General features: G+C 35.7%; 1 protein-coding gene across 3 annotated transcripts in view; it reads left to right on the forward strand.

Annotated features, from left to right (window-relative positions):
• Positions 1-10420: 10420 nt before the first annotated feature.
• The window catches only part of SGCZ (sarcoglycan zeta), a 336717-nt gene continuing 319690 nt past the window's right edge, over positions 10421-27447 (forward strand). For all 3 annotated transcript variants that reach the window (XM_040966026.1, XM_040966027.1, XM_040966028.1), the window contains exon 1: positions 10421-10615. In XM_040966026.1, the coding sequence (XP_040821960.1) occupies positions 10421-10615 (195 nt within the window). The remainder of the gene's footprint in view (positions 10616-27447) is intronic.

Here is a 27447-nt window from a genome sequence, read left to right on the forward strand (position 1 = left end):
TTTTTAGTGTGTTACAGATACTGCCTTCTATCCAAGGGAATGGCAGTGGCCTGCTTGCTATTGCTGTCTAATCTGTTAAATGAAACAATTGTGAAGAACAGCTGCCTGAAAGAACATATATTGAAAAATCCAGGTTAGCAGTTGTCTCCAGGTTAAGGTTTCCAAGAGACCATCTCCTGGAATCTGCACCAGTGATATAAAATCAACTCTTTTATTTTTTATTCAATTTTAGTTTTGTTATTTTTGATGTGTAGGTGAATAATAATAATAATAATAAAAGCAAATTTTCAGTCCACATTATCTTGACCATCTGCTTCCTGTTTTTCGCCTCTGCTTAATACACCTTAATTACAAGGTGGGGCTCTTCTTGTTACAGACAATGGTTCTTCCTGTTACTTCTTAGTCTGATTGCAGGGTGTATTCCTATTAGAAAGCTCTGTGCAGAATAGACTTTTTCAAAGGTAGTGATAAACGGTATTGATCTCTCTCTGCTGTGTCTTTGACCTGGTTTTATTTTACATTGTCTGTATGCTTTCAATATACACAGCCAGAAAAGCATCACACTAAACACTGGACATATTCATTGCTCTGATTTTGTGGGAAAGGTATCAGGTTTGCACTTCTTACGTCTAAGCTTACAGGCAGGGAGTGTTTACCAATTACTGCGCTGAAATAAATGTGTAAGCCTTTTCATTCTTGAGCATTTGCACTGCTCCAGCATAGAAGCATTGCTTGTGTTTATGTGTGTCTAGTTCCTGAAGTTTCAGTCCCAAAGCACTTCTCTTCTCCCTCTACATTTATTCCCTGTGTGAACTTTCACCCCAGCCCCCAGTGCCCAGCACTGTGCTACACTGGGAGTGAACTCATTTTCAGAGTTAATTTCCAGTTGGACTAGTCAGAATATGGTCACTGGTAATTTATGATGCTTTCCAAACATATAGCAGTTCTTAAAAGCTTCATGACTTTTCTTATACTCCTATCACCTAAAATCTTTACTGGGTATTTTTCTTTAACAGTCTACATCTATTTGAATAAATGTATCTCTACAGGAAAATTTGGACTAATGCAGGAAATTGACAATATCAAGTATTGTGAAATATTGGAAAAATCAATAATATGAAAATAGAACCAAGATATTAAAGTCCAACTACAAAAATTCTTTCTGAATTAAAACTCCTCAATAGTTCTTTTGTGTTGAGGAAACAAAAGAAATTTTTACTGACTTTTTGTGGCATGAAAACAAATCTATGTGAATGCTAAGAGACCTTGGAAACAACTGTAAAAAATGGGAATCTTTATGAGTTATGCTTTATTGTGTCATGCTTGTATTATGCTTTATTAAATTATACTAGCCATTTACAATTTTCTACCACCATTAGTAAAAATTTCATATTTAGAAGGCACAAATTAGGTTCATTATGTATTTGCTTATGAATATTAGATGTGGAATGCATACAACTTAGAGATACTATGGTATTACTGTATTTAAAATGTTTGCATGTAATTGGTTTTTAGTAAACATGTGTTGGAGAAATAGTATGATATGTTTAAGTTCGTTTTCCAGCAACGCAAATTCCTGTATCAATCTTCAAGCTTGAAAAAAAAAAGTTTTGTATTTAATTTTTGTAAGCATTTGAGTATGCTATTGCAGCTTCTTACTGTTAATTACTGAAAGGATATTTGTCATCCCTACTTGTATTGGATGGTGTTGATAAACAGAAGAAATAATCTATGTAAAGAACTAACTTTGTGCTTGACCTTTTAATTGAGAAAATGAGCTCAGGTGTGGCAACCAATGGCTTTATCTGCTATGTCCTAGCCCTGGTGTCACTCCGTCATATTTTAATGAATGCCTGCAGTATGCATCATAATATCCTCGGAGTAATAGGGGCCACGATATTTTCATCTGTTTAATAAATGTTATTGAACACCTAGCTGATGTGCCTGGGGGAGGTGTAGCAGGAAACACCTCGAAGAGCCTGTTCCCACATGGTTTCTAATCGAATGGTTATGGCAGAAATGAACAGATGAATACTGAATGACAAATGGACATAAATGCTCTGAATACCAAATGGAATCAGAGAGCGGGTGATAAACAGGGATGGATGTGTGTTTGTGTTTAATATGAGGTGATGATGAGAAAGCTAAAAAGTATGGTCTTGAATCCTGACGTTTCCAGGGTTCTGTGGGATCCTGTCTCTCCTCATTTGTCTGAACTCATGGTGACACTGAATTGCTGGGCCCAGCCTCGCTGTCTCTCTAGTAGATTCCGAATGGTGCAGAGTTGTTTTAACACAGAAAGAATGCAGAGCAAGCACTTGCTCGTATCCTCCTGGACTTTGCCCAAGCATGGGTTTTCATTGAGGCCTAAGATGCTATCGTACAGAAGTCACAAGACTGATGTTGATTATCATTGTCCTTTTGTGTCACTTTCCTCCTAATCTCCATCTCACAAACCATAGGTTGTATTTCCTTGTTCCCTTTCTGTGTCTACCGCAAGAATATAAAGTAGGTGATGACAGTAAATTTTATATCTTGTCTGCACTGTTTTCTCCACAATTTTAGGAAAGTACTTCATTAGTAGAAAATGCTAACTTCTGTCTGATCTATGCATAAATGTGATGATATTTAGATGTGTGGAATATGTTTCGTGAAGTCCAGCATCAAAAGCAAGAAATAAAGCAATATTGAGATAAGTTTAATATAATCTTGCTATGACAAGATAAATCCTGGAAGAGAAAGGTGATAATGAGAACTGATATGAATAAATGCATATAACAGTTACGAGAAATAAAGCATGATGAAGTTGTATAGCCACCTGAAAGGAAAGAAGACCCAAGTGTCACTAAAATTGCTACATTTTTTTTTTAGCTACACTTATTGCAATGCTGCATCACTAACAATGGGATTACCAACATCATGATTAGTGTTATATATTTAATTTGATTCAGAAGGCTAGAAATGAGCAGTTGTGAGAATCAAAATCGGGATTACATTCGAAGTTAAGAGACATACTCTCAAAGATTGCTCTCAAAAATTCTCTACTAGAAGCTGTGCAATATTCTTTTTGTCAGATAACCACTATGGAACAGCTACAACTTTCCCATGAGATACATCAAAAAATCTTTGATATTATTTTGAATCAAATACAATTCCACTCGACCTCTCTATAGAAGCCTCAAAACAGGGTTCTGATTTCCTCAGACTGTGCCCTTTCTATGCACATTTGTTCATTTACATAGTCAGCACTTACTGGATTACTTAGTGAGGCCAATGGATATCACACTAATGCACTTATTGGCACTTCTGATTCCCAGAAGAGCCCTGTTTTCTGAGTGATAATGAAAATAGATTCAATTTCAGCTGAATCCAACCATAAATCCAGCAGGACAACACCCAACCAGGAGTAGCAATCCATAAAAATGGCTTTAAATCTGTCATTTACAGTGTGCCTAGTTCTGTGTTTGGTGCTGCAGTGACTAACCTAATTACAAGAAAAGAAGAGTGATCTTATCATGAGCTCAGAAATAATTGTAAAGCAAAGGAAATGAGCATTACATATGCATTCTCCAATGAGATGCTCAGTAAGCAAGACCAACTGATAATATATCATAATTTTCACATCCAAATTACACATACTGACAAGCTGCTCTGTGGTGTTTCCATAGATATATGTATTGTATAGCATCCCACCAGGGTAAACATGACTGTCTTTTCAAATATATAACATTTGTTTACAGTAGGAACATTCAAAAGTCCTTTCTTCCAAGTTTGCAAGAAAACACACAGTTTATTATCATACCTACTATACTCACCCTACTATATAATAGAACAACAGAACAACAGTTATGTCTAACTTAGTATGTTAGTCAATAGCTCTTTCTTCCTCCTGGTTTGCAGGGACCACCATTTTCTTCACAGTAATACTTAAAAGAGGCTGGCAGTGGCATGCAACAAAAAGCAATCAGTAGTGTCCTGCTCCAGGTATGCCTACTCTTCTCTATCCTACAAGAGTGGCAATGTCTTACAGTCACTGAACTTACTGAATTCAAGCCCATCTCTGCAGTGGACAAATGAGAATGTTTCACATAAGCTGGACCCATCTGTGAGTTATGGAGAGAGCCCCACAGACTTGTATGTTTAATGCAGACTGCAAGCTTTCCACTTCTCCCTCACATCATGGGATGCTGTGCCGACCCCCATTTCCTTTCTGCTCAAACTGTTACATCAAAATGTAAAGTTTCTCTTTGCTTTTATTACCTCTTTTAAGTCTAACAGGTCTAATTATCCGACAAAATATGTTTTCCTCATCTGGCTGGTCCCTGTGTCATTCTGATAGGAATGCAAACATGTTTCAGGTAGATTTTATTCCTCTCTGCAACCTTGCTTAATTCATTCAAAGTAGAATACTATAAATTAAAGCAGATTCATCAAATGTCTATTCGTACCATTCCAAAAAGAAGATAGCCCAAAGTAGAATCTCTCAAGACAACTTTACAGCAGAGTAATGAATAGACAAGATGGATTTATTTTAAATCCATCTTATGTTGCAAAGGCTGTCAAAGTGAATTAATGATGTTCAGTAGAGTAAATATTTTGAAGTTTTGTTTGCAAGATTTTCATAACCAGGTATGTTTTGCTATGTATCACCAGGGTTACAGAAACTATATTCTGTCATCACCCTTTGTCTCAGTGCATTTTTCTCTCTTTGTTAGAATGAAAGTTGCAGCTCCTATTGGGATTCTTTTTTTCACTGCTGTTCTTCAAACATGTTTTCCTGCTTGCTTGCCAAGTTAAGCTCCCCTGCTGTGTCTGTGGCAGTTTATTTTTCTTTAAAGTTGTTTTGTTTTTTGTTTTCGCCTTCGCACTCCTGCTGTGTGTGCAAAAGTGCTTGCCAAGGGGCATCCCACAATTGCTATCTTAGTGTGAATGGTAGTCAAGACTGTTGGCTGGTTCAGCTCTTGGGGTGAAGAACCCCTGAGTGGGCAAAAAACTTTTCATCCTTCTCCAACATTGCTACATCATGGGAGGAAATCTAAGAACTGCCTACTTCAGTGTTAGAAGTCTATGTCTGCATTCGTACTCAAATTAACAGGTGTGAATAAATTTTCTTTCAACTAAATACACAATAAGTATTTCTTAGCTAGAAATAATTGTGAGGTATACAAGGTAGGTAAAAGAAGTTGAGAATGACCATGGGCTCACTTAAAAATAAATCTGTCTAAATGCCTACCTTTTATGAATACTTTGATTTGTCTGTCTAGCTTAGATAGACTTCCCTTTTGACACAGTCATTTGACAAGTACCATTCTTGAAATTTGGTTGCAAGGCTGCTCCCATTTATGATTTAAAATTGATTACAACAATTTCTTCAAATGAGCTAGAAAAAAAATTCATTCCAAATAGACATTTTTCTTAAGTAGTGAATTTTGATGACCATTATGTGGAAATGTGCCTTTGAAAATTAAGTATTATAGATAGAAGTTTAAACTGCCATGGTAAGTAGACTTTACTGCATTGTTTTCAATCTCTCTCCACATTAGTGGCTGCTTAGAGACTCATTTTCTTGGAGGAGAAAGCAAAATGCCTTTCTGGTGTGTAAAGTTCATGCCATATAATTTGGACACTTAAAGTATTTTGTTTTTAAAACTATACTTCAACCATGTCTTTTAAAATGAATTCCAGCAAACAGGCATTATAAAGCATTTAAGTAGAGGAACATAGGCTAAGGGATAGAAGATAAAATTTTTAAATGAGTATTTTTACCACCTCAGGCAAAAATGACACTTTTACATCCTACTTTTGTGTTCCCAGATTGTGCTTATATAAGTCAATGTAAAATTCATTGGAGAGTTGCGGAAACTGGGGCAGAGAATGGCTAAGTGACTTGCCCCAGGACCCGTGGTACGGAATGGCCTGGCTGAGTTACAACTCATCGCAGAAGTCTGGGACTGCATGCAGTCCCTTGTGTTCTATTCCTGGTCTGCACAAAACACAGATACATGAAGTGTTCACTCTAATATAACCAATCCTCAATAACCAGTGACAACAACATGACTGAGCACTCCTCCTAGAATACCAACATTCCCAGTGAGGCATTTAACAAGTTTGTGGAACTAAAATTACATTTTTGTGGTCACAAAGATGTTGCTTATTACTACTTCAGTGTGCCAAGTGCTGGCTTCATAATCTGAAATTAAAAGCAATTTCCCAAATTTTCCATCTTACCGTCCAGGAGAATTTCCATAATAAGGACGCAAGTCTGAACAGAAATTACAGGTTTAATTTGTATTTCATTTTCAGAAATTAAGTTAGTGGGTTGAATAAATGTTTTTATCTTGTGGTAATTGTGATAATGTCTTAATATTAATATCAAGCATTTCTGTGTAGTATAATCAAATTATTAAGGGTGGTATTTAGAAAACAATTATAGTATATCTTAATTTAAATTGAGTTCTTTGAGGCTGACACTGTGGTATGGTAGGTTGAGCCTCTGCCTGCAACACTGACATCGCTTATGGGCACCAGTTTGTATATCGGTGGCTCTGCTTAGGATCCAGCTTATGGCACAGGAATGCAGGAAAGGAAGGCCCAAGTTCTTGGGCCCTTGGACCCACATGGGAAATCTGGAGGAAGCTCCTGCGTTCTGGCTTCAGATCAGCCCATCTCTGTCTATTGCAGTTTTTTGAGATGTGAGCCAGCAGATGGAAGATCTCTTTGTCTTTCCCTCTGTGTCTCTGTAATTCTGCCTTTTAAATAAATAAAATAAATCTTGAAAAAAGAAAGACATTCTTTTAAGAAGTTTGGATTCTGGTTTTTTGTTGCTGTTGTTTTTGTTTTTGTGTTTGTTTCTGTATCATCAGATTGGGAATTTAATGCTAAAGTTGAACTGGAGAGGATAACTTCTTAACAACTGGACTTGAACAAGCTTGGACAAAGCCTGATTTCAGAGTCCTCTCTTCCTGATGAAATTAAGATTTTAAGCAATCTAAATCTTATTACTGCTTTTAAATTATTCAATCTCATTTTTGATTGGAGCATGAGAAGGCAAATGTGAACTATAAACTTTGGTGAAATTGTTTAGTCACTGTTGCAGACCATATTTCTTCCTTACACAAAATAAATTCAGTATAATCTGTTAATAGTCTTTTTACTTTTAACTGAGTCAGAATGATATAAAGCAATTATTTTATATATTATAAACTGCTTTATCTTCTCCTTTTTTCCCCTTTATACTGACCTATAAGCATTGAATCTGTTTTGTAGCCTTCCCTTCTATCCAGATAGATGCAACATGTAACACATTCACTCCTGCTTTCTTTTCTCCACTTTCATTTTAGAAAAACTGACATCGGGGCCTGGCACAAGTAGCTGAGTGCCTAAAGTCTTTTCCTTGCATGCACAGGGATCTCTTATGGGTGCTAGTTTTCTTGGTCTTTGAGATGCATTGGCAAATGAATAACTTCTTTGATGCTTTTCTGATTTCTTGATGTAGACACTGATTGCTCTGAGCTTCTCTCTTGACTGTTTTTTCTGCATAAGTTTTGATATGCTGTGCTGTCATCTAAGATTTTTTTTATTTCTGATTTGATTTCTTCTTTGATCTACTGTTCACTAGGTAGTATATCATTCAGTCTCCATGAGTTTGCATATTTTCCATGATAGTTTTGATTTGCTGATTTACAGCTTCATTCTTTGTTGGTTAGAAAAGATGCATGGTATGATTTCATTTTTTTTAATCTGTTGAGGCTTTCTTTGTTACCTATTGTGCCCTTTATCCAAAGTCATTTCCATGCAATGATGAGAATAATATATATTCTGTAACTGAGAAATGAATGTTCTGCAGATATCTGTTAGGTCCATTTGGTCCTTGGTATAGATTAGCTTTGTTGTTTCTTTGTTCAGTGTCTACAGTTGATCTGTCCAATGATGAAAATAGTTGTCGAAGGACCAAATTATTGTATGAGAGTCTAGCTCTCCCTTTTGGTCCATTAGCCATTGCTCTGGCAATGGGTAAAAATGAATTTACTACACTCATTTCTTTAATTCATTCCCTTATCAATTCACCTTAATTTTTTTTGTCCTTAAAGTCTCTTTTGTCTGATATTAGAATGATTATACTTGCTCAACTTTTCTACGTGTTAGTATGGAGTATCTTTCATATTTTTCAATATCAGTCTATATGTATCTTTATTAGTGAGGGATGTTTCTTGTAGGTACCAAATGGACAAGTCTTGTGCTTTAATCCATTCAACCAGTCTGTAACTCTTGGTAGGAGAGATGTTTTCACGGCTATTAGTGAAGGGTATCAAGGGTTCCTACCGTTTTTCTATACATATCCTCATTTGCTTTGTACCTTTGCTAGATTGTCTACCTTCCCGTCTTTCGATTATTGTTAATCTCTACTTCTGTGTGTAGTGTATCCCTAAGCATCATTTGTATGGCTGGTCAGGATGTGGTAAACTCTTTCAATTTCTGTTTATTTTAGAAGGTCCCTATTTAGTTTCACGTGTAAATGAGAGCTTGCTTGGGTATAGTATTCTGGGTTGGAAGTTTCTTTTTGGGATCTGCACTATGTCTCTCTTTAGCATGTGGGATCTGATGAGAAATCAGCTGTTAGTCTAACTGGGGATTCTCTGAAGGTAGCTTAGCATTTCTCTGATGAGTGTTTTAGGATTTGGCTTTACATTTTATCACTGAAAACTTGATTGTGATATGTCATGATGAAGATTTTTTTCTGCTAATGCCTATGAGCAGTTATGGGTATTTCCTTTATTTAGGTGCCCTTTTCTTTCTCCATATGAGGGAAGTTTTCTATTATTTTGCTGAGTACAACTTCTCATCCATTGTCTCAGGAATTCCTAAGATGTGTGTGTGTGTGTGTGTGTGTGTGTGTGTGTGTCCGTGTCCCATAAATCTTGAACACTGTTTTGCATTTCTATGATTTTTTTTTCATTTTGTTTTGTTTGCCAGGCTGAAATCCTTCCAAGATTTTGTCTTGTATCTTGAATATTCATTCTTCTGCTTTCCCATGCCTATTGTCAAGGCATTCCACTCTTCTTTTGGCATGTTGAATTGTTCATTTCTGATATTCCCATTTGATTTATCTTCAAAGTTTTAGTCTTGACAGTCTATTACAACTGCCAAGACCAGAAGTGTTCCCAGCACCGACTACCTCTGAGTGCTCCACCTTCCCAGTTTACTTTGTCATACCTTCTCCTTGCGGCTTGCAGGAAACTGGGTGTGAGTGCTTTTTTCACAGTCCCAGATGTATGAACTTGCCCCCTACCAGGACACCAGTCCTGTCACAAAAGTGGAGAGCTAGAACCACTAATCATATGTGCCTGTGCAGAAACAGCTGCCACAACTTCTCCAATCTTTGTTCTCCCACTTTGCTGCTCTTCTCAGCATGTACAGGACACCTTCGAAATGGCAACTTCTCGCGGTTTCAGGTGCTTTATGGGAGGAAGGCAGAAATAATTGTGCTCCTCATCTGCGGCAATCTGCCAGAATCCTCCCCTCACTCTAGCTCCAACCCATTACTGGAGTTAGTGTGTTCTGCATGATCCACTCCCACTTCAAACTCTGGATCTACTGTTCCCCCCAGTGTCCAGTATGGTGTCTCTTGCTTCTGGTGGTGGTGAAGTGATGACTTGCTGTTACAGTCTAGCTGGCTGCACAGGGCTGATTGCAAGCAGTGCTTCCAATTTCCATCCCCTTACCTCAAGCAGCTTCCGTGGTTCTGCCTCTGTTAATTACCCAAATCTCAGTCAGTCATGCTTCTGAAAGTACCATTCTTCCTTCATTCTTTTTGTATCTCAGAGCAGCCAAAGCTTGTGTGGCTATCCTGTAGTCAGCTATCTTGGATCTGATTTTAGTATTTTAATTATCTTTATTATTATCCATGAAAAATTCAAATGATCACGTTGGTTTATTTAGTCTTTACTATTTCAGCTTTTTGCCAGTACCAAATTAGGTCTTGACAGTTCCCCTTGAATTTTTCATTTGGTTCTGGGGGTCTTTCCATTGTTTAATTAAGATCGTTTTCTTCTCATCTAGGATAAGTCTATAAGTCTATGTTTGGGTTCATTTCTCTTTTCATAATGCAAGGAAACATAAATCATTGTTATGCTGACTGTCTTGTCATCACCAAAATGAGTTCTGTTTGCAAAAACAAATGTGATATTGTCTTGTATATTTTGCCAAGGTTTTCCAAAATTTTTGTCTTAGACATTGTTGCTTTCCTAGGTTGGACAATACCAGAGAATATTTATTTTCTCACAGTTAGTTACTCATAAATTTCATGATCTGAATTGTTTGTCATTCATGGTGGAGGCCGATGCCTATATAGCCAGAGAGGAAAAGAACTGATTAAATTTTAATACTCCTTCTTCTTTTTTTTTTCCTTTTTTTTTTTCAGATGACACGAGAACAATATATACTAGCAACACAACAGAATAACCTGCCAAGGACTGAGAATGCACAACTGTATCCAGTGGGAATTTATGGCTGGCGAAAGAGGTGCTTATACTTCTTTGTCCTTCTGCTGTTGGTTACCATGATAGTTAACTTAGCCATGACAATATGGATATTGAAAGTTATGAATTTCACTATGGTAAGTACCACCATGTTTTACATCTACTGCTTCTGATTTGAAGATCATTCAGCTATGTTATTTTATTCAGTTGGAAGTTATTTAAAATTTTATTACATATGTACATGTCTTTAAAACTCAAAGAAAACTGTATTTAAATTAAGATTATATTTGATATTCTTAGCTATGGCACATGCATGACATTACCACATGTATTTTAGTTATAGGAAATTTAGAATAAGCAATAGTTAATTAGAAATGTAGCTATTATCAAAAGCATGATCTATTGCTTCTCATACCTGGGGTCTAATAAATTCGTTATTTTTAGGGATAGCTCACATTAGTATTAATACTGTAAATGCTAAGTTTGTTTCAAAAACTCCATATGGTTCATATCCTCTGATAGCTCTGTAGCTGCTTTGTATACAATATGACGTATGACTGAGTTTAAAACTTAGAATTTCTTCTGGGCTGCAAAGGGCAATGTTTATAATTGTCATCAAATGATGACACCATTCTTTGAAAGAACATAGCTGGTACACAAAAGATAAGAAATTAAATCACTTTTGTAAAAAATTAATAACAGAAAGATGATTACGAGAAGGAGTGAATATGGCTTTAGTCTTTTTTCTTTGTATATTTTATATTTTATTTTATCTTTTAAACACGTCAGCATGACTTGTCTTGGGCTAGTAGTTGCTTTGGTATAAAATGCTCATTTTCTCTCTTCTGGCTAAATCCCCAAATTTCCCTACTTTGAAAACCTTTCTTTCTTTCCTTGAAAATCTCAATATTTTCATACACTAGTATCTCTCACTTACTGACCACACTTTTAATATCCTTTCTTTTCTGAGTCCATATGGATGAGAGTAATGCTGTTTTTTAACTTCACTGATATTCCTGTACACAGGTGCACTGTTTATATTCCCATTAGAATTTGATTAGTAAGATTTTTTTTCACAGATTTTTATAATGCCCAATTCTAATTTATTCTAATAGGTTCATTTTAAAATGAGCTTTCAAAGACAGAAATGAGTAGAGCACCTACCCGCAGTTTGGAGTAGCACAGATGTTACCAGCATAAGGACTATGAGAGTGAGGAGAACCTGACTTGTGAGATTCAGTTAGATTGTAATTGGACAGAGCATGATAAAGTAGTGGACACTTATGGAAAATCATGAGCTGAATGGGTGTACTCTTACACGTTAAGAATGTTCATTTTAGAAGGCACCAAACATGCAAAAAAAAAAAAAAAGATGGACACAGAATGGGGGCAGGGTTAACTATCTCCTGGAAATACATACTTGTTTAGGATGAAGGATGAAGTCATATGAACCTGTAGTTTGCCACAGGATGAGCTAGTAAATGCCTGCATGTTCATGAGATTCTCTGGAATTGCCTGCGAATCATTCCTTTGTATCAGTGTTGGCTCAGATTTTTTCTCATGGGAGAATACTTTGTCACAAAATCAGTAATTCTGTCCTTGGTGTTTCTGTTCTTTTAAGTTCTGATGTTCTGCTTGCTGAAACTGTCTGAGCTTCATTATCAATTCTCTTTTTATGTTTTAGGGATAATATTTACTTTCGCAGATGCCTTTTTGATACCTTCACTATTAGTGAAATTAGAAATATCTGCCAGCATGTTTTGCAACCTCATTTTTCTTCATTAACAATATCGTTTTAAATGAACAATTTACTCAAATTTAATATTTCAGTAATTCAGTCATCTATCAAAAGAGAGTTTCGAAAAGCTTGTAAAAGATGCCATCAGTTCTCACTTCAGGGTGCCTTGATTTTATCCATTGACCAGAACATGGGGTTTTCAAGTCACATAATCTTCTCAAGCATATTTAAATTAATTAGGAGAATACTACGTGATTGCTTGACTGCATGTATCACACTGTGGGTACCCCATGCCTCGTCCCATGCTGATGCCGAGGCAGAGTAAACCATTCATGGGAAATAATTGAAATGGTCACCTGTGTTTCCAGGATCCTCACAGGCCCCAGGATGCCTGCTACCCATGGAGCTGTCTAATTTGAACCTCAGCTGGCCAAAATGCCAACAGTCCTGAGGACAATAAAAAAAAAAAGATGGTTTCCCTTGGAGTCTTGGTATTTGGTGGTTCTAAGGAAAATTTTCATTTGTGGCTTTTTTTTTCTTATTAATTAATGACTTAAGCTTTTTATAATAAAAAGGAAGATAGTGCTACCTTCAATTACGTAAGCTTTTTGCATGTAGATGAAAGAGATTGGCAGATTAAATTGTAATAATTGCATCTAGATAGAATTTGTAAGGTACCACATTCTCCATCTCAGTGCAGTTTTCTGAGATTATTCAAAGAAATTCAGCATTCTGTGAGCAGCTTCAGGGTTTAGTTGTCCCACACACTCCAAAGGAAGTTGTGTTTAGTAGAAATGTGTAGAATAATTTGTAAGCCTTTTACATTAGAGCAGTAAAAAAAAAATCAATTTTATGTTTTCACTAGTACATCATGTTGGTAGCTATCTCCACAGTGAATATCAAAGACTGCTTGCCACACTAAAGCAAGAAGCAAAAGATGATGTGTGAATTGTTTCAGGAGTGCTATCGATCTGCACAAAATATATTTCACTTTTATTATAAGTATCACCATCTAATATATGGAAGTGTGTGGCTGTTAGCATCTTTTATTTGGGCAAACTGGGAATGTTTTGTTATCAAAATATTGTGTTTTCAGAACAGCAAAGCTAACTACCAATCTTTTGTTATGATGCTGTACAAAATCCATCATTATGATCAACATTGTGCATGATCGGGGACAATTGATAGGACCTTATTAACTTCTGTTTCTCATTTTGTGGAAATTCATTCTACTGATTGAGATACCCAGGTACAGAAAAGCAAGGTAAAGGAAATGAGTTTACACCACAGGGTGAAAGACTTAAGATGGATACAGACAGTAATTTCCTGTTACCAAGAGTTGATAACTGTAGATATGAGTCAAAGAGAGAGATTTTGATAGCTTTTCTCCTAAGATCTATATAACCCAATTACGGCCCTTTGTTGTTTGGTCGGTTGTTGCAATATCATTGTGGCTTAAAATGGCTGAAGAAGTCTGTCAATTCCAGGTTTTTCTGTTAAGGCAATATTGTTTTCTGGGTTCAAATGTCAGTCTAAATAAATTCACTCTTCTTTTGAAAATTGATGCAATCATGTAGTAGTCATTTTAGTAACAAGAGAATTAAAACCTTTATAGCATCCAACTGCAATGTAAGCTAATACAAGTGTTGATCAGCCAACAATAAAAAGAATGGAAACGTTTAGCAAAGTCAGAGATCAAAGATCTAGATGTAGTAGTAAAGATGTTATTGATATCCATACAAATAGTAGTTGAAATAATCTATTATTTAAGCCAACTGGGGGAAAAAAAAACATATAGCCTGGTGTAGTCAATGGAATGATTGTTGGCTGAAAGAAAATTCCAAGAGAACAGGTGTGGAATATAGCGATTCAGGATTGAAATGGTTGTAGGAAAGGTGTAGATCTACTATCCATTTATCAGTACAGGTTACTTTTAAATGTTCCCTTCATTTTGTTGTTTGACATTTGCTAAATATTCCTTTTGAATATCAGCATACTGTACTACCAGGGTATAATTTTATTATTGTTAAACATGTTAATATTTGGTTGAAGTCTCATGTGTTCTTTCAAGCATATTGGCATTCTGGTTTGACTAGTTCAATTCTAATTTGAATTTGTATTAATATATCAATACCACATGATCACATTTCTTGTGATATCTGAAAAGCAGAATCTGCATGGGATAATTTCATGTAATAATTTATAGGTTTATTTCTTTAACTGGTATTGACTTTTCCTCATGTTTATGCAAATTCTTCCTAGATATATTTAACTGGTATTGACTGGTATACTTAACTGGTATTGACTTTTCCTCATATGTTTATGCAAATTCTTCCTAGATATATTTATCTTTTAATTGTAGGCAGTAGTCATCTCTAGTTTTCCATAACTTGTTATCTTTCTGTATACCTTTCCATAGTGCATATTCTGCATTTTATTGCATTTAGTTTTCTCTTGTCTGTCTTAAAAGCTAAAAATGTTGTTTTGTTTTGTTTTACTTTAGTTTTTTAGGAAGTCAAAAGTTACAGGGACAAGTAGGGGGGTTGAGGGAGAACTCTGCCTTGTGTTGCTGGTTTACTTTCCTAATACCTACAAGATTGGGTTTATGCCAGGCTGATGTCAAAAAACAAGCAACTCTATCTGGATTTTCCATGTCAGTGGCAAGATGTCTGTACCATCACGCAGCCTCCCAGTAACATGAGAATACTGAATGTGAATGGTCCAAAGGAACTCTAATTTGGACAGATATACTCATTTGAGAAGCAGGCACTCCAAGTGGCGGCTTAACTCATTAACCCACAAATACTCTCCCAATACTAAATTTAAAAAAAATTTTATTGAGAAGCAATGAATCTTAAATCCTGTGTTATTTCTAATGCCTGGTTAAAAAATCATGGGGGTAGGGTTGTGGGAGGGGTAGGGGGAATCCCAGTGCCTATAAAACTGTATCACATAATACAATGTTATTAACAATAAAAAAAAAAACACTACACACCAAAAAAAAATCACAAATTGATATTCATGAGTACAATACGTTTTTAAATGTTCAGCATTAATCTAGTGACATGCTTTAATGTGCTGAGATAGGCAAAGAACATTAGCAGTATGTTATTATTCATTGTTGTGATTGCTTCCTGATTGTGGTGGAAGTAGCTTTCTCATTTAAAAAATCTTGATTTTGCTCAGAAAAAAAATGCTCTTTCTCCACATTGTTACCAGCATGTATTCTCTCTGTGTTTTGGGCTTCAGCCATCCTGAGAAGGAAGAAGTGAAATCTCATTGTGGCTTTAACCTGCATTACTCTGGTGGCTTATGGTATTGAACATTTTAAAAATATATTTGTTGGCCATTTCTATTCCTTCTTTGGAGAACTCTCTATTGAATTCCATTCCCATTTCTCAACCAGATTGGCTGTTTCTTTGTCGTTCCCTCTTTTAAGTTGCTAATATATTCAGGATAATCCTTTGCCAGGGAAGTGGTTTGCAAATTCTTTTTTTCTTTTTTTCCATTTTATTGAATGTCTTTGCCCTTTGTTGATTATTTTCTTTGCTGTGCAAAAATTTCTGAGTCTGATATCATCCTCTCTGTTTAGGTTAGCTTTGACTGCCTGTGCTTTTGGGGGCTATCATTACTGAAATTCAACAGGGGGATCTTCAAATATAATATGTTAATTTTTCACATGTTCTCAGTAAAGCTACTTTCGATTTCAACTGATTTCTGTTTTTAACTGAAGCTCTCCTTCTCTCCCATAACCAAGAGGCATTACTCACATTGTTTCTCATCTTTGAGCCTGCCAGTCAGCTCCCTCACAATATACTTCTTCCCACAGTCCAAAATATTTAAGGCAGGTGGATTTTTAGAGAAAGTGTATCCCTTAAGGGGCTACAGCCTCAAAGCTGCAGCTACAGACTCCGACTCCCTCAGAAATAACCCCATTAAATCCCACTTATTTCTTTTTCACAAACACACAAAGGTCTTGGATTTTGTTGAAAATCACTCTTTTGTATACCATGCTACCAAATCTTCTTCCTGGCAAGGAGCATTGGTGATTGAGAAGCACAATAGACTGCAATTATTGGTAAATCAATGGCAGCCATAAAAACCTTTGTGTTCATGCTTACTTCACTATTCCTACAAAAAAAAAAAGTAATCCTGTTTTTTGTACAATAAGGAAAACAATAAAGCCTATCTCTTTAAGCCTATCTCTTTTAAGACTTCCAGCCTCTTCCATCACAGTGGCACCTCAGCCCGCCCACCACAAGCAGACCTACCTTTCCCCAAAACCTCTTCATTGAGTAATGGAAATCAATGTAGAGCCAAGATGGGTTGAGCCAGTTTGCTCTCGTGTAGGATGCTTTCAAAATTTTGACCATTGATTAACAAAAGAACATTTCCACTTACACATGCACTCCAAACCAAATAAGCAGCAACTAATAATGATGTAATCTTCAATTACTAAGAGGAAGATGAAAGATGACAGTAAGAAAAAAAACAGAAAATGGCAGAATTATATTTAAATAGCCCCAAAGGACCTAATTTTGTTATTTATTTGTACATCCCATAGAATTGTTATAGAGTGTGGGTTCAAAACTAACTTATTTGAGGCCCTGCGCAGTGGTCTAGCGGCTGGGGTCCTCGCCTTGAACATGCTGGGATGCCATATGGGTGCCGGTTCTAATCTGGCATCCTGCCTCCCATTCAGCTCTCTGTTTGGGGCCTGGGAAAGCAGTCAAGGACGGCCCAAAACTTTGGACCCTGCATCAGCATGGGAGACCTGGAAGAAGCTCCTGGATCCTGGCTTTGAATCGGCTCAGTACTAGCCATTGTGGTCACTTTCAGAGTGAATCATAGGACAGAAGATAGTTCTTTTTGTCTCTCCTCCTCTCTGTATATCTAACTTAGCAATAAAAATGAATCTTTTTAAAGAGTAACTTATTTGAAATTATGAACCTTGTGCTGTTTCCATAAGGCACTCATTTCACTCCAAACCCCACATATATCATTGGGAAATACCCTGTGCATGCAAGAATTTAGAAACAGAAAATAAATTATTTTTTAAGCTTTATTTATTTAGTATTTGAAAAGCAGATTTACAGAGACAAAGATCGAGAGAGAGAGAGAGACCCACTATCCATCAAATGGATCATTGCCCAACTGGCCACAAAGGCTGGAGCTGAGCTGATCTGAGGCCAGGAGCATCTTCTAAGTGTCCCAAGCAGGTTAAGTGGCCCAGGCATTTGAGCTCTCCTCTGCTGCTGTCCCAGTCCTTAAGCAGGGAGCTGGATAAGAAGTGGAACAGGTGAAGTAACACCTGCGCCCATATGGGATGCTAGCACTGTGCAATGGAAGATTGGCCTGTGTAGCTACTGCCCTGGCCCCAAATTCAATTTTATTGTCATTAATATTGTTAGGAAAAAAAATGAGGGTCTTTATTACCTATCATAGGAATGTTTTTCATATAGAAAATTGTAGTCAGCAGCCACTCATCCCTGGTCATGCTGAAGCAATCACCTATCAGTATGTGCTCATTGAATGAATAGCATTTTTCCTAATCCCAACATTTCCCTTTATTAGCTATGTTATCTAGGACAAGTTATTTAAATTATGGCCAAGTTTGCTCCTCTATAGAATGGGTATATTATTTTGTGATTTACATTAAATTCTTGTAAATATCCAAAGAATTATTAAGAAACCCCTGACATATACTAATAGCTATCTAAGTTTTGGTGTATGATTATTCATTTTATATTATTGCATCATCAAAGACATCCAGCATATGAGTTAACATTGTTGTTATTAAGATTGAAGCTATAGCAATTGTAGGAGAGAGAGAGAGAAAGAGAGAAAGAGAAGGAGAAAGCATGCCTGTGCTTGGTGGTATGGGAGGTTAATCCTCTGCCTGTAGTGCTGGTATCCCATGTGGGCATCAGTTCATGTATTGGCTGCTCCACTTGCAAAACAGCTGCCTACTGATGGCCTGGGAAAGCAGCAAAGGATATTTCAAGGCTTATGGGCCCCTGACCTTCTCTGTCTCTCCCTGTTTAACTCTTTTACTCTGACTTTCAAGTAAATGAAAATATTTAAAGATGTCAATGAATGTTTGTGAATAAATATTATGAGAGTATTTACAATATTAATGATAGATGAATGTTATGAGGGTATTTATAATATTGGTGATAGATGCAAAAGTTAAAAAAACAAAAGTATTGGAGCCAGATAACTTGACTCTTCTGCCTTTGTGTATTGGATGCTACACATAGTGACACTGTGATTACGACTCTTCCTTTCCAGCACCAGTTTCCACATCTGTAAAATGGAGCTAATTGGATCGATATTGTAGGGATATTAGCAGTATTTACTGAGTGATCCCTTGTGAAGTTTTCTCTGTCTCTTTTCTTAAGGTTTATTTGTTTTTTTTTTTTTTTTGGAAAAGCAGATCAGATGAATGGAAAGAAGGAGAGACAAAGAAACATCTGCTATCTGCTAGTTCACTTCCCAAGTAGCTGTAACAGACAGGGTTGATCTGATCCAAAGTAAAGGAGCCACGAATTTCTTCTGGGTCTCGCATGTGGGTGTAGGATCCCAAGGCTTTGAGTCTTCCTCTATTGATTTCCTAGGCCATAAACAGGGAGCTGGATGGGAAGTGAAGCAGTCAGGGTGTGAACTGGCAACCATATGGGATGTCAGCACTTACAAACAGTGAGGATTTAGCCGTTGAATCATTGTGCCAAGTTCATCTTGTAATGCCCTTAAGAGACACAAAGAAGAGCTCAGCTGGTGCCAGCTAAGGATAATTATAAATATTATTTCCGTGCATTATTAGCTGTTAATAATTAAAATTTCTCTATATAATACATTTTTTATCAGGGAAACTTATTCCCTTTGAATGATGAGGTGTCTCAATATTGATGTATAAAAACATTGAAGTAAAACTTCTAACAGGTGTAAAGCAATATTTTTATTTTGGTGACATTAAGCCACATACTTTGAGGATCAACATTATCTGACAGCAACTTTTCCAGCCTTAGGAAATAAGAAAAAGCTAATCTCTTTTGGTGAACCATCTTGATTGATCCTAAGTGTTTTGAGTATTTTTAATGATCAGAATTTTAAATTAAAACATGATTAAGATAGTATGAATTTTGATACCTTGTTTAAAATTATAATCCTTAAACTATAAACTTTCAAATATGACAGCATCGTTTAGGAAACCAGAAAGTCCCTATTTACCTAGAATTTAGTAAAGATTATATAGTTTGTAGGCCAATTTTAACACAACTTTATAGCAATCATACAAAACAAATTTTGCATTTCTTGTGTCAAATAATGACTTTGGAGTTAATGGAACTTAAATTAGCTTCTCAAGGTGACACTAATGAGCGAGGTTAGGATCACATGCCACAATGTCCATGCTTGTGCTTAATTTGCTATATTGCATTGTATTAACATCATTAAAATTCAAATTGTTACATTTCTTCACTATATTCCCTACTTCTCTGTAAACCTAACTGCATTTATGCTACACTATTAAATATGCAAATATAATGTACCTTTTTTTCTGTTTCAAATTTGTTGGGTACAAGACTCTTCAATACTCTTAAATGTTATTAATTCAGAGGAGAATTATGTCTGATCTCTTGTAAGCAATTGAAGTGGTGACGAGTGTTGGGTATATCCCAAGCGTGGTTAACTTCTGATTTTGGCTGAGTGGGCAATAGATTTAACTCACAGAGCAAAAACAGTTTTTAATGGCATCTTTATGAGAAAACCTGAGCTTTGGGAATTCTGTTTTGTTTTTTTGTTTGTTTTGTTTTGTTTTCCTCTGTGACTTTATTATAAGACTGGCAGTGATCAAACTATATAATCTGCTGACAGATATTGGGCCATGGTGAGAGAGTAGCTTGGAGTCCACGTGGGCGACCAGTTTGGTCCACCTTTAGTGTTGCCATTTGTTTTTGCCCAGTTCATTCTGCAGGATATACATCATGGTGCTCATATTGGAGCTGAGGTGGGCATCCCTTTTTGGGGCAAAGCTGCTTCTTTTTGGGTGAGTTCCAGCAGCAGGCGGCTGTGCCACCCCTCAGTGTGAAATATGGGGATTTATTAGAGCATTTATGAGACTGAATGATATAGCTAATGTTGCACGGCTGCTTCCATTATAACCCTGTGTTTGTACCTCCTTGTAATGTTCTGACAAATTGTCCTTCTCAGATGAAACAGTTCATGCGTAGTCTTAGCTCAACAGTACATTTTCCTTCCTTGACTATATAAAGAAAGATTTAGTCATTTTTACCCAAATCAAACAACTGTCAAAGTGGTCATATACTTAGTAAAATGAACTGCAAAAGTCATGTGATATAAATCACAAAGTATGCATAGCAAGTACAAAATGAAGTTTATTAGGCTTCTCTCTCTCTCTATATATATATATATATATACACACACACATATATAAGCATAAGAGAAAACTAAAGATTAAGAACAGTAGCTGTTAATTTTAAAGATATGGAAACAATACTCATAAACTCAATGTGTTTCACACTTATGTAATATACTCTATCTGAAATGACTTCTTCAGTCTTTTGTTTAACTAACAGAATGAAGAGTCCACAATGTTCATATTACCTATGGGATCATGCATAGTCAGAACACAAATTATGTAAAATCCTATTAAACTAAATGGAATATATATTATATGTGTGCCTGTAGATACAGATGTATCCCAGCTGTCTCAACATATAGACAGTATTTGATATATCTATAAATAAGAGTATAAAATGTATATTGAATCAGGTAAGTCTTTTTGTATGGAATTTACATGTTTGTAGATTTTGTTTTGAATGAATATTTTATATATGTATGTATATATATATTTACAGGATATTTATTTTCATTTAACTAAAAGTGTAGGCAGAGAGAGAAAAGGAGATATCAAAAGAGAAAAAGACCTTAAAAATGCCTGAGGATTCACTCCAAATGACCACGGAGGATAGGGCTGGGTGGGACAGGCAGAAGCCAAGAGTTGGAACTCCATCTGGGTGTCCCAGGTAGGTGAGGGTCCCAATATCTTCTGTTGTTTTCTCTGGACATGTTACCAGAAAATGAGATCAGACATAGGGCTGACAGGACAAGAGCTAGGACTTCAATATCTGAACGTCAGTGTCACAATGACTTAATCTTCTGCACTAGGGCACTAACTCCCAACTAAGAGTAATTCTCTTTTGTAATTAAAATCTTATTTATTTCTTATTGGAACAGCAAAGTTATCTAGAGAGAAGGAGAGCCAGAAAGAGATGGGTTCCATTTGCTGGTTCAGTCCCCAAATGGCCACAATGGCCAGAGCTGCACTGGTCTGATGCTGGGAGCCAGAGCTTCTACTGGATCTCTTTCCTGCATTTTTTACATGAATTCAGGGTTCACCCTCCACTGCTTTCCCAGGTCATTAACAAGGAACTGTTTTCTGCTGCTTTACCAGGTTCATTAGCAGGGAGCTGGATCACAAGTAAGTTATCCTGGGTAAGAACTGGCACCCGTTTGGCATGCTAGCATCTCAGACAACAGATTTAGTCTGTATACCACAATGTCAGCCCCTGATTCACAGGCTTTTGCCTTCTAAAATTTTGTGTTTTTCTAAGCTTAGGAAATTTTAAAATGTGTTAAGCCTCTCTTAGCTATAATACATCTTTTATTCCTTCTTGTCTCAAACTGAAATTCAGAAGCAGTGGATATTTGCTAAATGTCACACAAAATGATCAAGTTAGGCTCCCTAGTTTTATTCAGGACATAGAGATATAAAAATATGTGACCTACATAGCCAACCATGCATGTTTTGCATACCAGTTGAGGAATTATTTTTAATATGCTTCAGTCTCCAAAAGCCATGGTGTTTAAAGAAATAAGATTCTTCAGTAATATTTAAAATCTATGTTCATTATATTATGCCTTTTAATCTACCTTGTTATAAACTGTAATTTTGCAAGTACTTTTGTTTATTTATTAAAGTGGATCTTTTAATAGATATGTCCCATTCCTGATTGATGACCTAAAATAATGTTAACACCTTATATTTCCCTATGAGGTTTGTAGAAAAGCAGTTACAGAGCCACAGAAAGTCCACAAAACACCAATCATTACACCAGAAATAGTTTTATGTGTTTTTTTCAAACATGTGAAGGCACTTCAAAAACCATAAAACATATGTTAATTAAGAAGGAATAGGAGCAAAAATTGATGAAGCAATATAGCTCATGTATTTTATTTGAAATAACATGACTTATAGTGTTTTTATTTTTAAGATTAAAATATTGTCCATAAGCACATGGGTTAATATTTTAATCAATGCTTGTATAACACAGACCAAATTTGGTTTAGCTTCTGTTGCTACCTTCTCTTTTGATATCATCATTTCTATCAATAGCATGTTAATTAATTATAAATCTACAGATTCATGGCAATTTCTATAACTGACTTCTACAAAATAAAAATTTGTGTCTTACATGAACGATGCCTTAATCTTCTAAGAATTATAGATATGGTGGCCCAATTTTTACATACTAACAGGTATCTGTTATGTTGTTACAGATATTTATTACTAGAGTGATATCTAAATCAGTGAACTTGTGGCTTAAAAATCAGTGAACATATATTTAGCTCAGGAGTGTGTGGTTTAACTGGACAGTTGCCCTGGGCTCAATGAATAGTGGCAAGGCTTTCTCAAGAAACCAAAATCCAATTTTTGATCATCTATTAGCCCAGCACATTTGGAGAGCAACTTCCAGGTATTTCGTAAAGATTTGACTGTTGATAGGAGTGTTTGGGTTGCACATCTTTCATCCTCCATCCGCCATTTCTTAGATTTATTTTAATTTTACTTGGAAAGGCAGATGTACAGAGAGAAGGAGAGACAGAAAGATCTTCCATCTGCTGGTTCACTGCCCAAGTGACCTCATTGGCCCAAGCTGAGCCAATCCGCAGCCAAGAGCCTGGACAGGATAAGTCATTCTTAAGCAAGTTAAAAATTTCTAAAGGACAATATAGAAATATACCAACTCTGTAAATGTCTATACTTAAAACTCTTCTGCTACAACTTTCTGGGCATGCTATTGACCAAATAAAGTCACAAGTACAATCAAGATCTAGGCATAGAATAGACTTCATTCACTACCATCTTAAAATTGCAAATTTAAGTGAGAATTCAGTATCTTAAAAAATATTTTATTTTTAAAGCAGCATTAAGTTTAAAGCAAAATGGAGTGTTAGTTACAGATACGTCTCAATTATCCTTGGTCTCTCTCAAATATATTGTACTTCCCCACCAAAATCCCATACCTGTTGGTTCATTTCATAAATGCTCGGGGATATTCTAGGCAGCAGCCTAGAACCTGCACCTCATCCCTGGTATTCCACATGGCTGGCAAGGACCCAAGTCTCTGAGACATCACATGCCACCTGCCAGGTGTACATGGACAGGAGAGAGAGAGTCCTTGAGCAGAGCTAGGGCTCAAACACAGGAACCCAAGTATGGAAAATGGGCCCCTTGTGTGGTGTCTTCACAGGTGTACCAAACACCTGCCTCCTTTTCACTTCAAGACTTTGTAATTCTGTAACTCTACAAGCTTAATCAGAGATAAACTATATTAGTTGGCCATTACTTTCAAATTGTATAGTAATGATAAAAGATAATTTGTTACTTAGATTAGTTTTTCTTCCTTTTTTTTTTCCCTACTGATAGTGTCCTGAAACTTGACCTGTTTTTGTCCTGGAGAATATAAAGCAGCTGGCAATCTTAGAGTCAACTGTGTTACCTAATGAGCAGAGTGTTGCAAGATTTTATCATTTCTTTTAGTCTTCCTTTTCAAATATACCACATAATTCAGTGAGATCTAACAGTAAATGTATCAAAGTATTTGATCAGAATAATCTTAATATTTTTGTTTCATAAACATGTCTAAAACATGTCTTCCTGGAACTTTTACTTCACAAAAAGATTAAAAACTATAGAAAGTATTACTCCAAAATGTGCGTTTATGATACTGTTCATTTCTTCCTCAGAGTATGTTAAATAATATGCAATTTCAGGATGTTATATGAGCACTGAGGATTTTGGCATTTTTCAGAGGTAATGTTGCCTTGAATTTCAGTACAATTTCAGACACTGGATATTACATAAGTACCATGTGCTCACAAATACTTAATTGAATAAACACACACTTTAATTTATTAAGACATTATTAAACAGCCAAAACTATTCTTTTGTATTCCAGTTTTTAAAATCTCTATTCTGAAACATTCAGCAGAATGTGATATGTTTAGCAGTCAGAACCTCTCCTGACTTTTTGTTCTTGTTTATCCTGCCAAATAAAACACAAGATCCAGTCATTAGTGTTTGAGCCAGGGAAGGAGGACTGGAAAGAATAGTTTATTATAGGGCCTAGCAACTCCAGGTGCCTTAAATTGGTCTCCAATGCCATTGCCTTTTCCACTTTTTCTATGTGGATCAGAACCTGAAATGAAATTACACCTTAGAAAATGCTGAGCATGTTAACAAAATGGGATCAAATTGATTTGAATATAAAATAGAACCCTTAACTTATGACAAAAGGCATGAGATTCTTTTCAATTATGACTTTGAATTCAGGGTTAATGTTCTCAAAGGATTTTAGTTTCTGTGGTCTATACTTTGTACAGTCTTGTATCTAAAATGACACCAAGTGTAGTTGTTAGCAAGTCCCTAAGGATACCTGCATCGCGTATAAAAGCTACAGGGCTTGTTTCTGCTCTGCTCTGCTTCTGAGTCCAATATGTTGATCATGCCTACCCTGACAGGTGGAAGGAAATGTCCCATGTGAAACAATGAAACCTCAGTCTGCGCTCTGGACTGCCAGTGCCAGCCTGCTGAGTCTAAGCTAATACAGGTATTTGGACAGTGAAATAGTAGAAGAAAGGTTTCTCTATTTTTCTTTTTTTCCTTATATGTCATTTTTACATAAATAAAAACATTTTTTCTATTCAATGAATTGATTATTTAATACAATAATTATTTAGAATATTGAAAAATAAATCTGTGGCAAGCATTGTGGTACAGCAAATTAAACTATTGCTTGGGAACCAGGCCTCCCATGGTGTGGTGATTGTTTGGGTCCCAGTGCCGCTGCTTTGAATTTGGTTTTCTGTCACTGTACGGGTCGCTTCCACAGATGCTGCGGTGGCTGAGATTCTCCCACTCTCTTGGCTGGCTGGCTGGCTGTAGCCTGGCCCAGTCCCAGCTGTGGCTATTTCAGGAGTGAGCCAGCAGGTAGAGATCATTCTTTCTCTGTCTACCTCTCACTCTGCCTTTGAAATTAACAAGTTTCTTTTTTTGAGAAAAGAAAAGTCTTATGAAAAATGTTGTGGGAAAATTCACCTGAAATCAACTGAAAACATGTTGTTTAAAGATAACCTTTTGGGATTTCATATTAATAATCTGAATTTAGCAAAATAATCTCAAAATTTATGAATCAGAAGCAAATGTTAATTTAGATTTTATTAGATGGAGCAAAATATAATCTGAGAATTTATTACATAAAATAGTTGCAGTATGTACTTTTCATAGTCTAAACTCATTAGCTACATATTCTAAGAGAATGTTGGAAAATTAATGCAAAAGCTTTAGTTAAGCAATAATACATAGCCTTTATAACAAAAATGTTGTGAATTTCATAGAATTAATTAAAATAATCCTGAAAATATGGCATATATTAAAAGCAAAATGACATATGTTTTAATTCTTATACATTGGATTTATTCCTTCATTAGTTAATTGATATTCCTTCACAGCATTTTCCACAAAAGTGTTCCTGAAAATTATCTGAGGTCTTTTAATTGGAGCTTTTTATTTCTATCTCAGTAATTAAGCTAAAGTTTATTCCTATTAAAATAATCCAACTCATAGGAATTCATTCTTAAATAATATTTTTAAACTTGCTCATAAGATCACAAAATTCACTACATAAATTATGGAAAATCAGATTATTAAAATTCCATTTGATGAAGGGTATAATTCATTTTATGAATAATACAACAAAAAAGTGTTTGATTTTTTTCATACACTCAGCAATGGATACATCATGATTATCATATTGATATACACTATGGAGAATAATTTAAAACTGTTTACTTAGGTCTGATTAAAATATATTTACCCATTAATTCCATTAAACAACATTGAAAGACTGACTAAAATGGGAAATTGCCCTTAATGATGAATAGAATGCTGTTTGTGAAATGAACAGTTTGAGACACTGCCTGAAGTTACTGTAAATGAATAAGTTAAAGTGGTGAATAAGACATGAGTTTGATTCTAATGGAAGTGATTTTTGATTTTGATAATTATATTTTTAGTTATCCTGTTTATATCTGTCTTTATATTATCATAGAGTATCAGTATCATGTAATATCTAGATGGTTAGAACCATATGTTTTTGATTCAAAAAGTATCTCTTACAGCCTCTTATTTGATAGATGACCATAATGGGATAAGTATTTCATTGTAGTTACTGAGAAAACAAAATAATGTATCATTATGGCAATTATCAGTTAAAATCATAGGTAGTAAGATTATCTACCTTAACTTATGTCTTTTAAAATCTTGTGAAAAACTCTTCCTCACTCCATGTAGAACTGACATCAATTTGCAAAAGGCTCACAGCTTACAAGTGGTGGAAATATTATTTGCGCTCAGGCCTAATAAAGAATCCTATAATCCCCAATATAATAACCCTGCAAGTGGCTCTTAGTAGTCATTTACTGGGAAGCTATAATTTATTAATTTATCTATGTTGTGTATATGAATCATAATTTCAAAGATCCTATATATCCAGTTTAGTAATGATTCAATGTTCTGAAAGAAGAACAATTGCTTGTTTTAAATTATCTCTACAATTTATAACATATTTATATTAAGGCATTTTACAGTTTGAGATGGATAAATGTCTATAGCTATATAGCTTTTCAATAGATAATTAAAGCTACTTAGAATTCACCAATGGAGAGTTTAAAAATAACAAATAAAGCAGGCCCTCTATGGACCACAGACATGTATGACAGTATACAACTTATGTAGCAATGGTCCCTTATCCATTAAAACTTTGTCAAGGACTGTAAGCATCTCTCTTTTTACCCTCAGTGTCCATCTCAGGATGCAACAGAAGCAGCTCAAAGGATTTGGTTCCAGTGCCCCATTTGCTGACTCAC

This window comes from Ochotona curzoniae, unplaced genomic scaffold (genome assembly GCF_017591425.1).
Source record: "Ochotona curzoniae isolate NIBS_2020 unplaced genomic scaffold, NIBS_Ocur_1.0 scaffold_4505, whole genome shotgun sequence".
Classification (NCBI taxonomy): Eukaryota; Metazoa; Chordata; class Mammalia; order Lagomorpha; family Ochotonidae; genus Ochotona; species Ochotona curzoniae.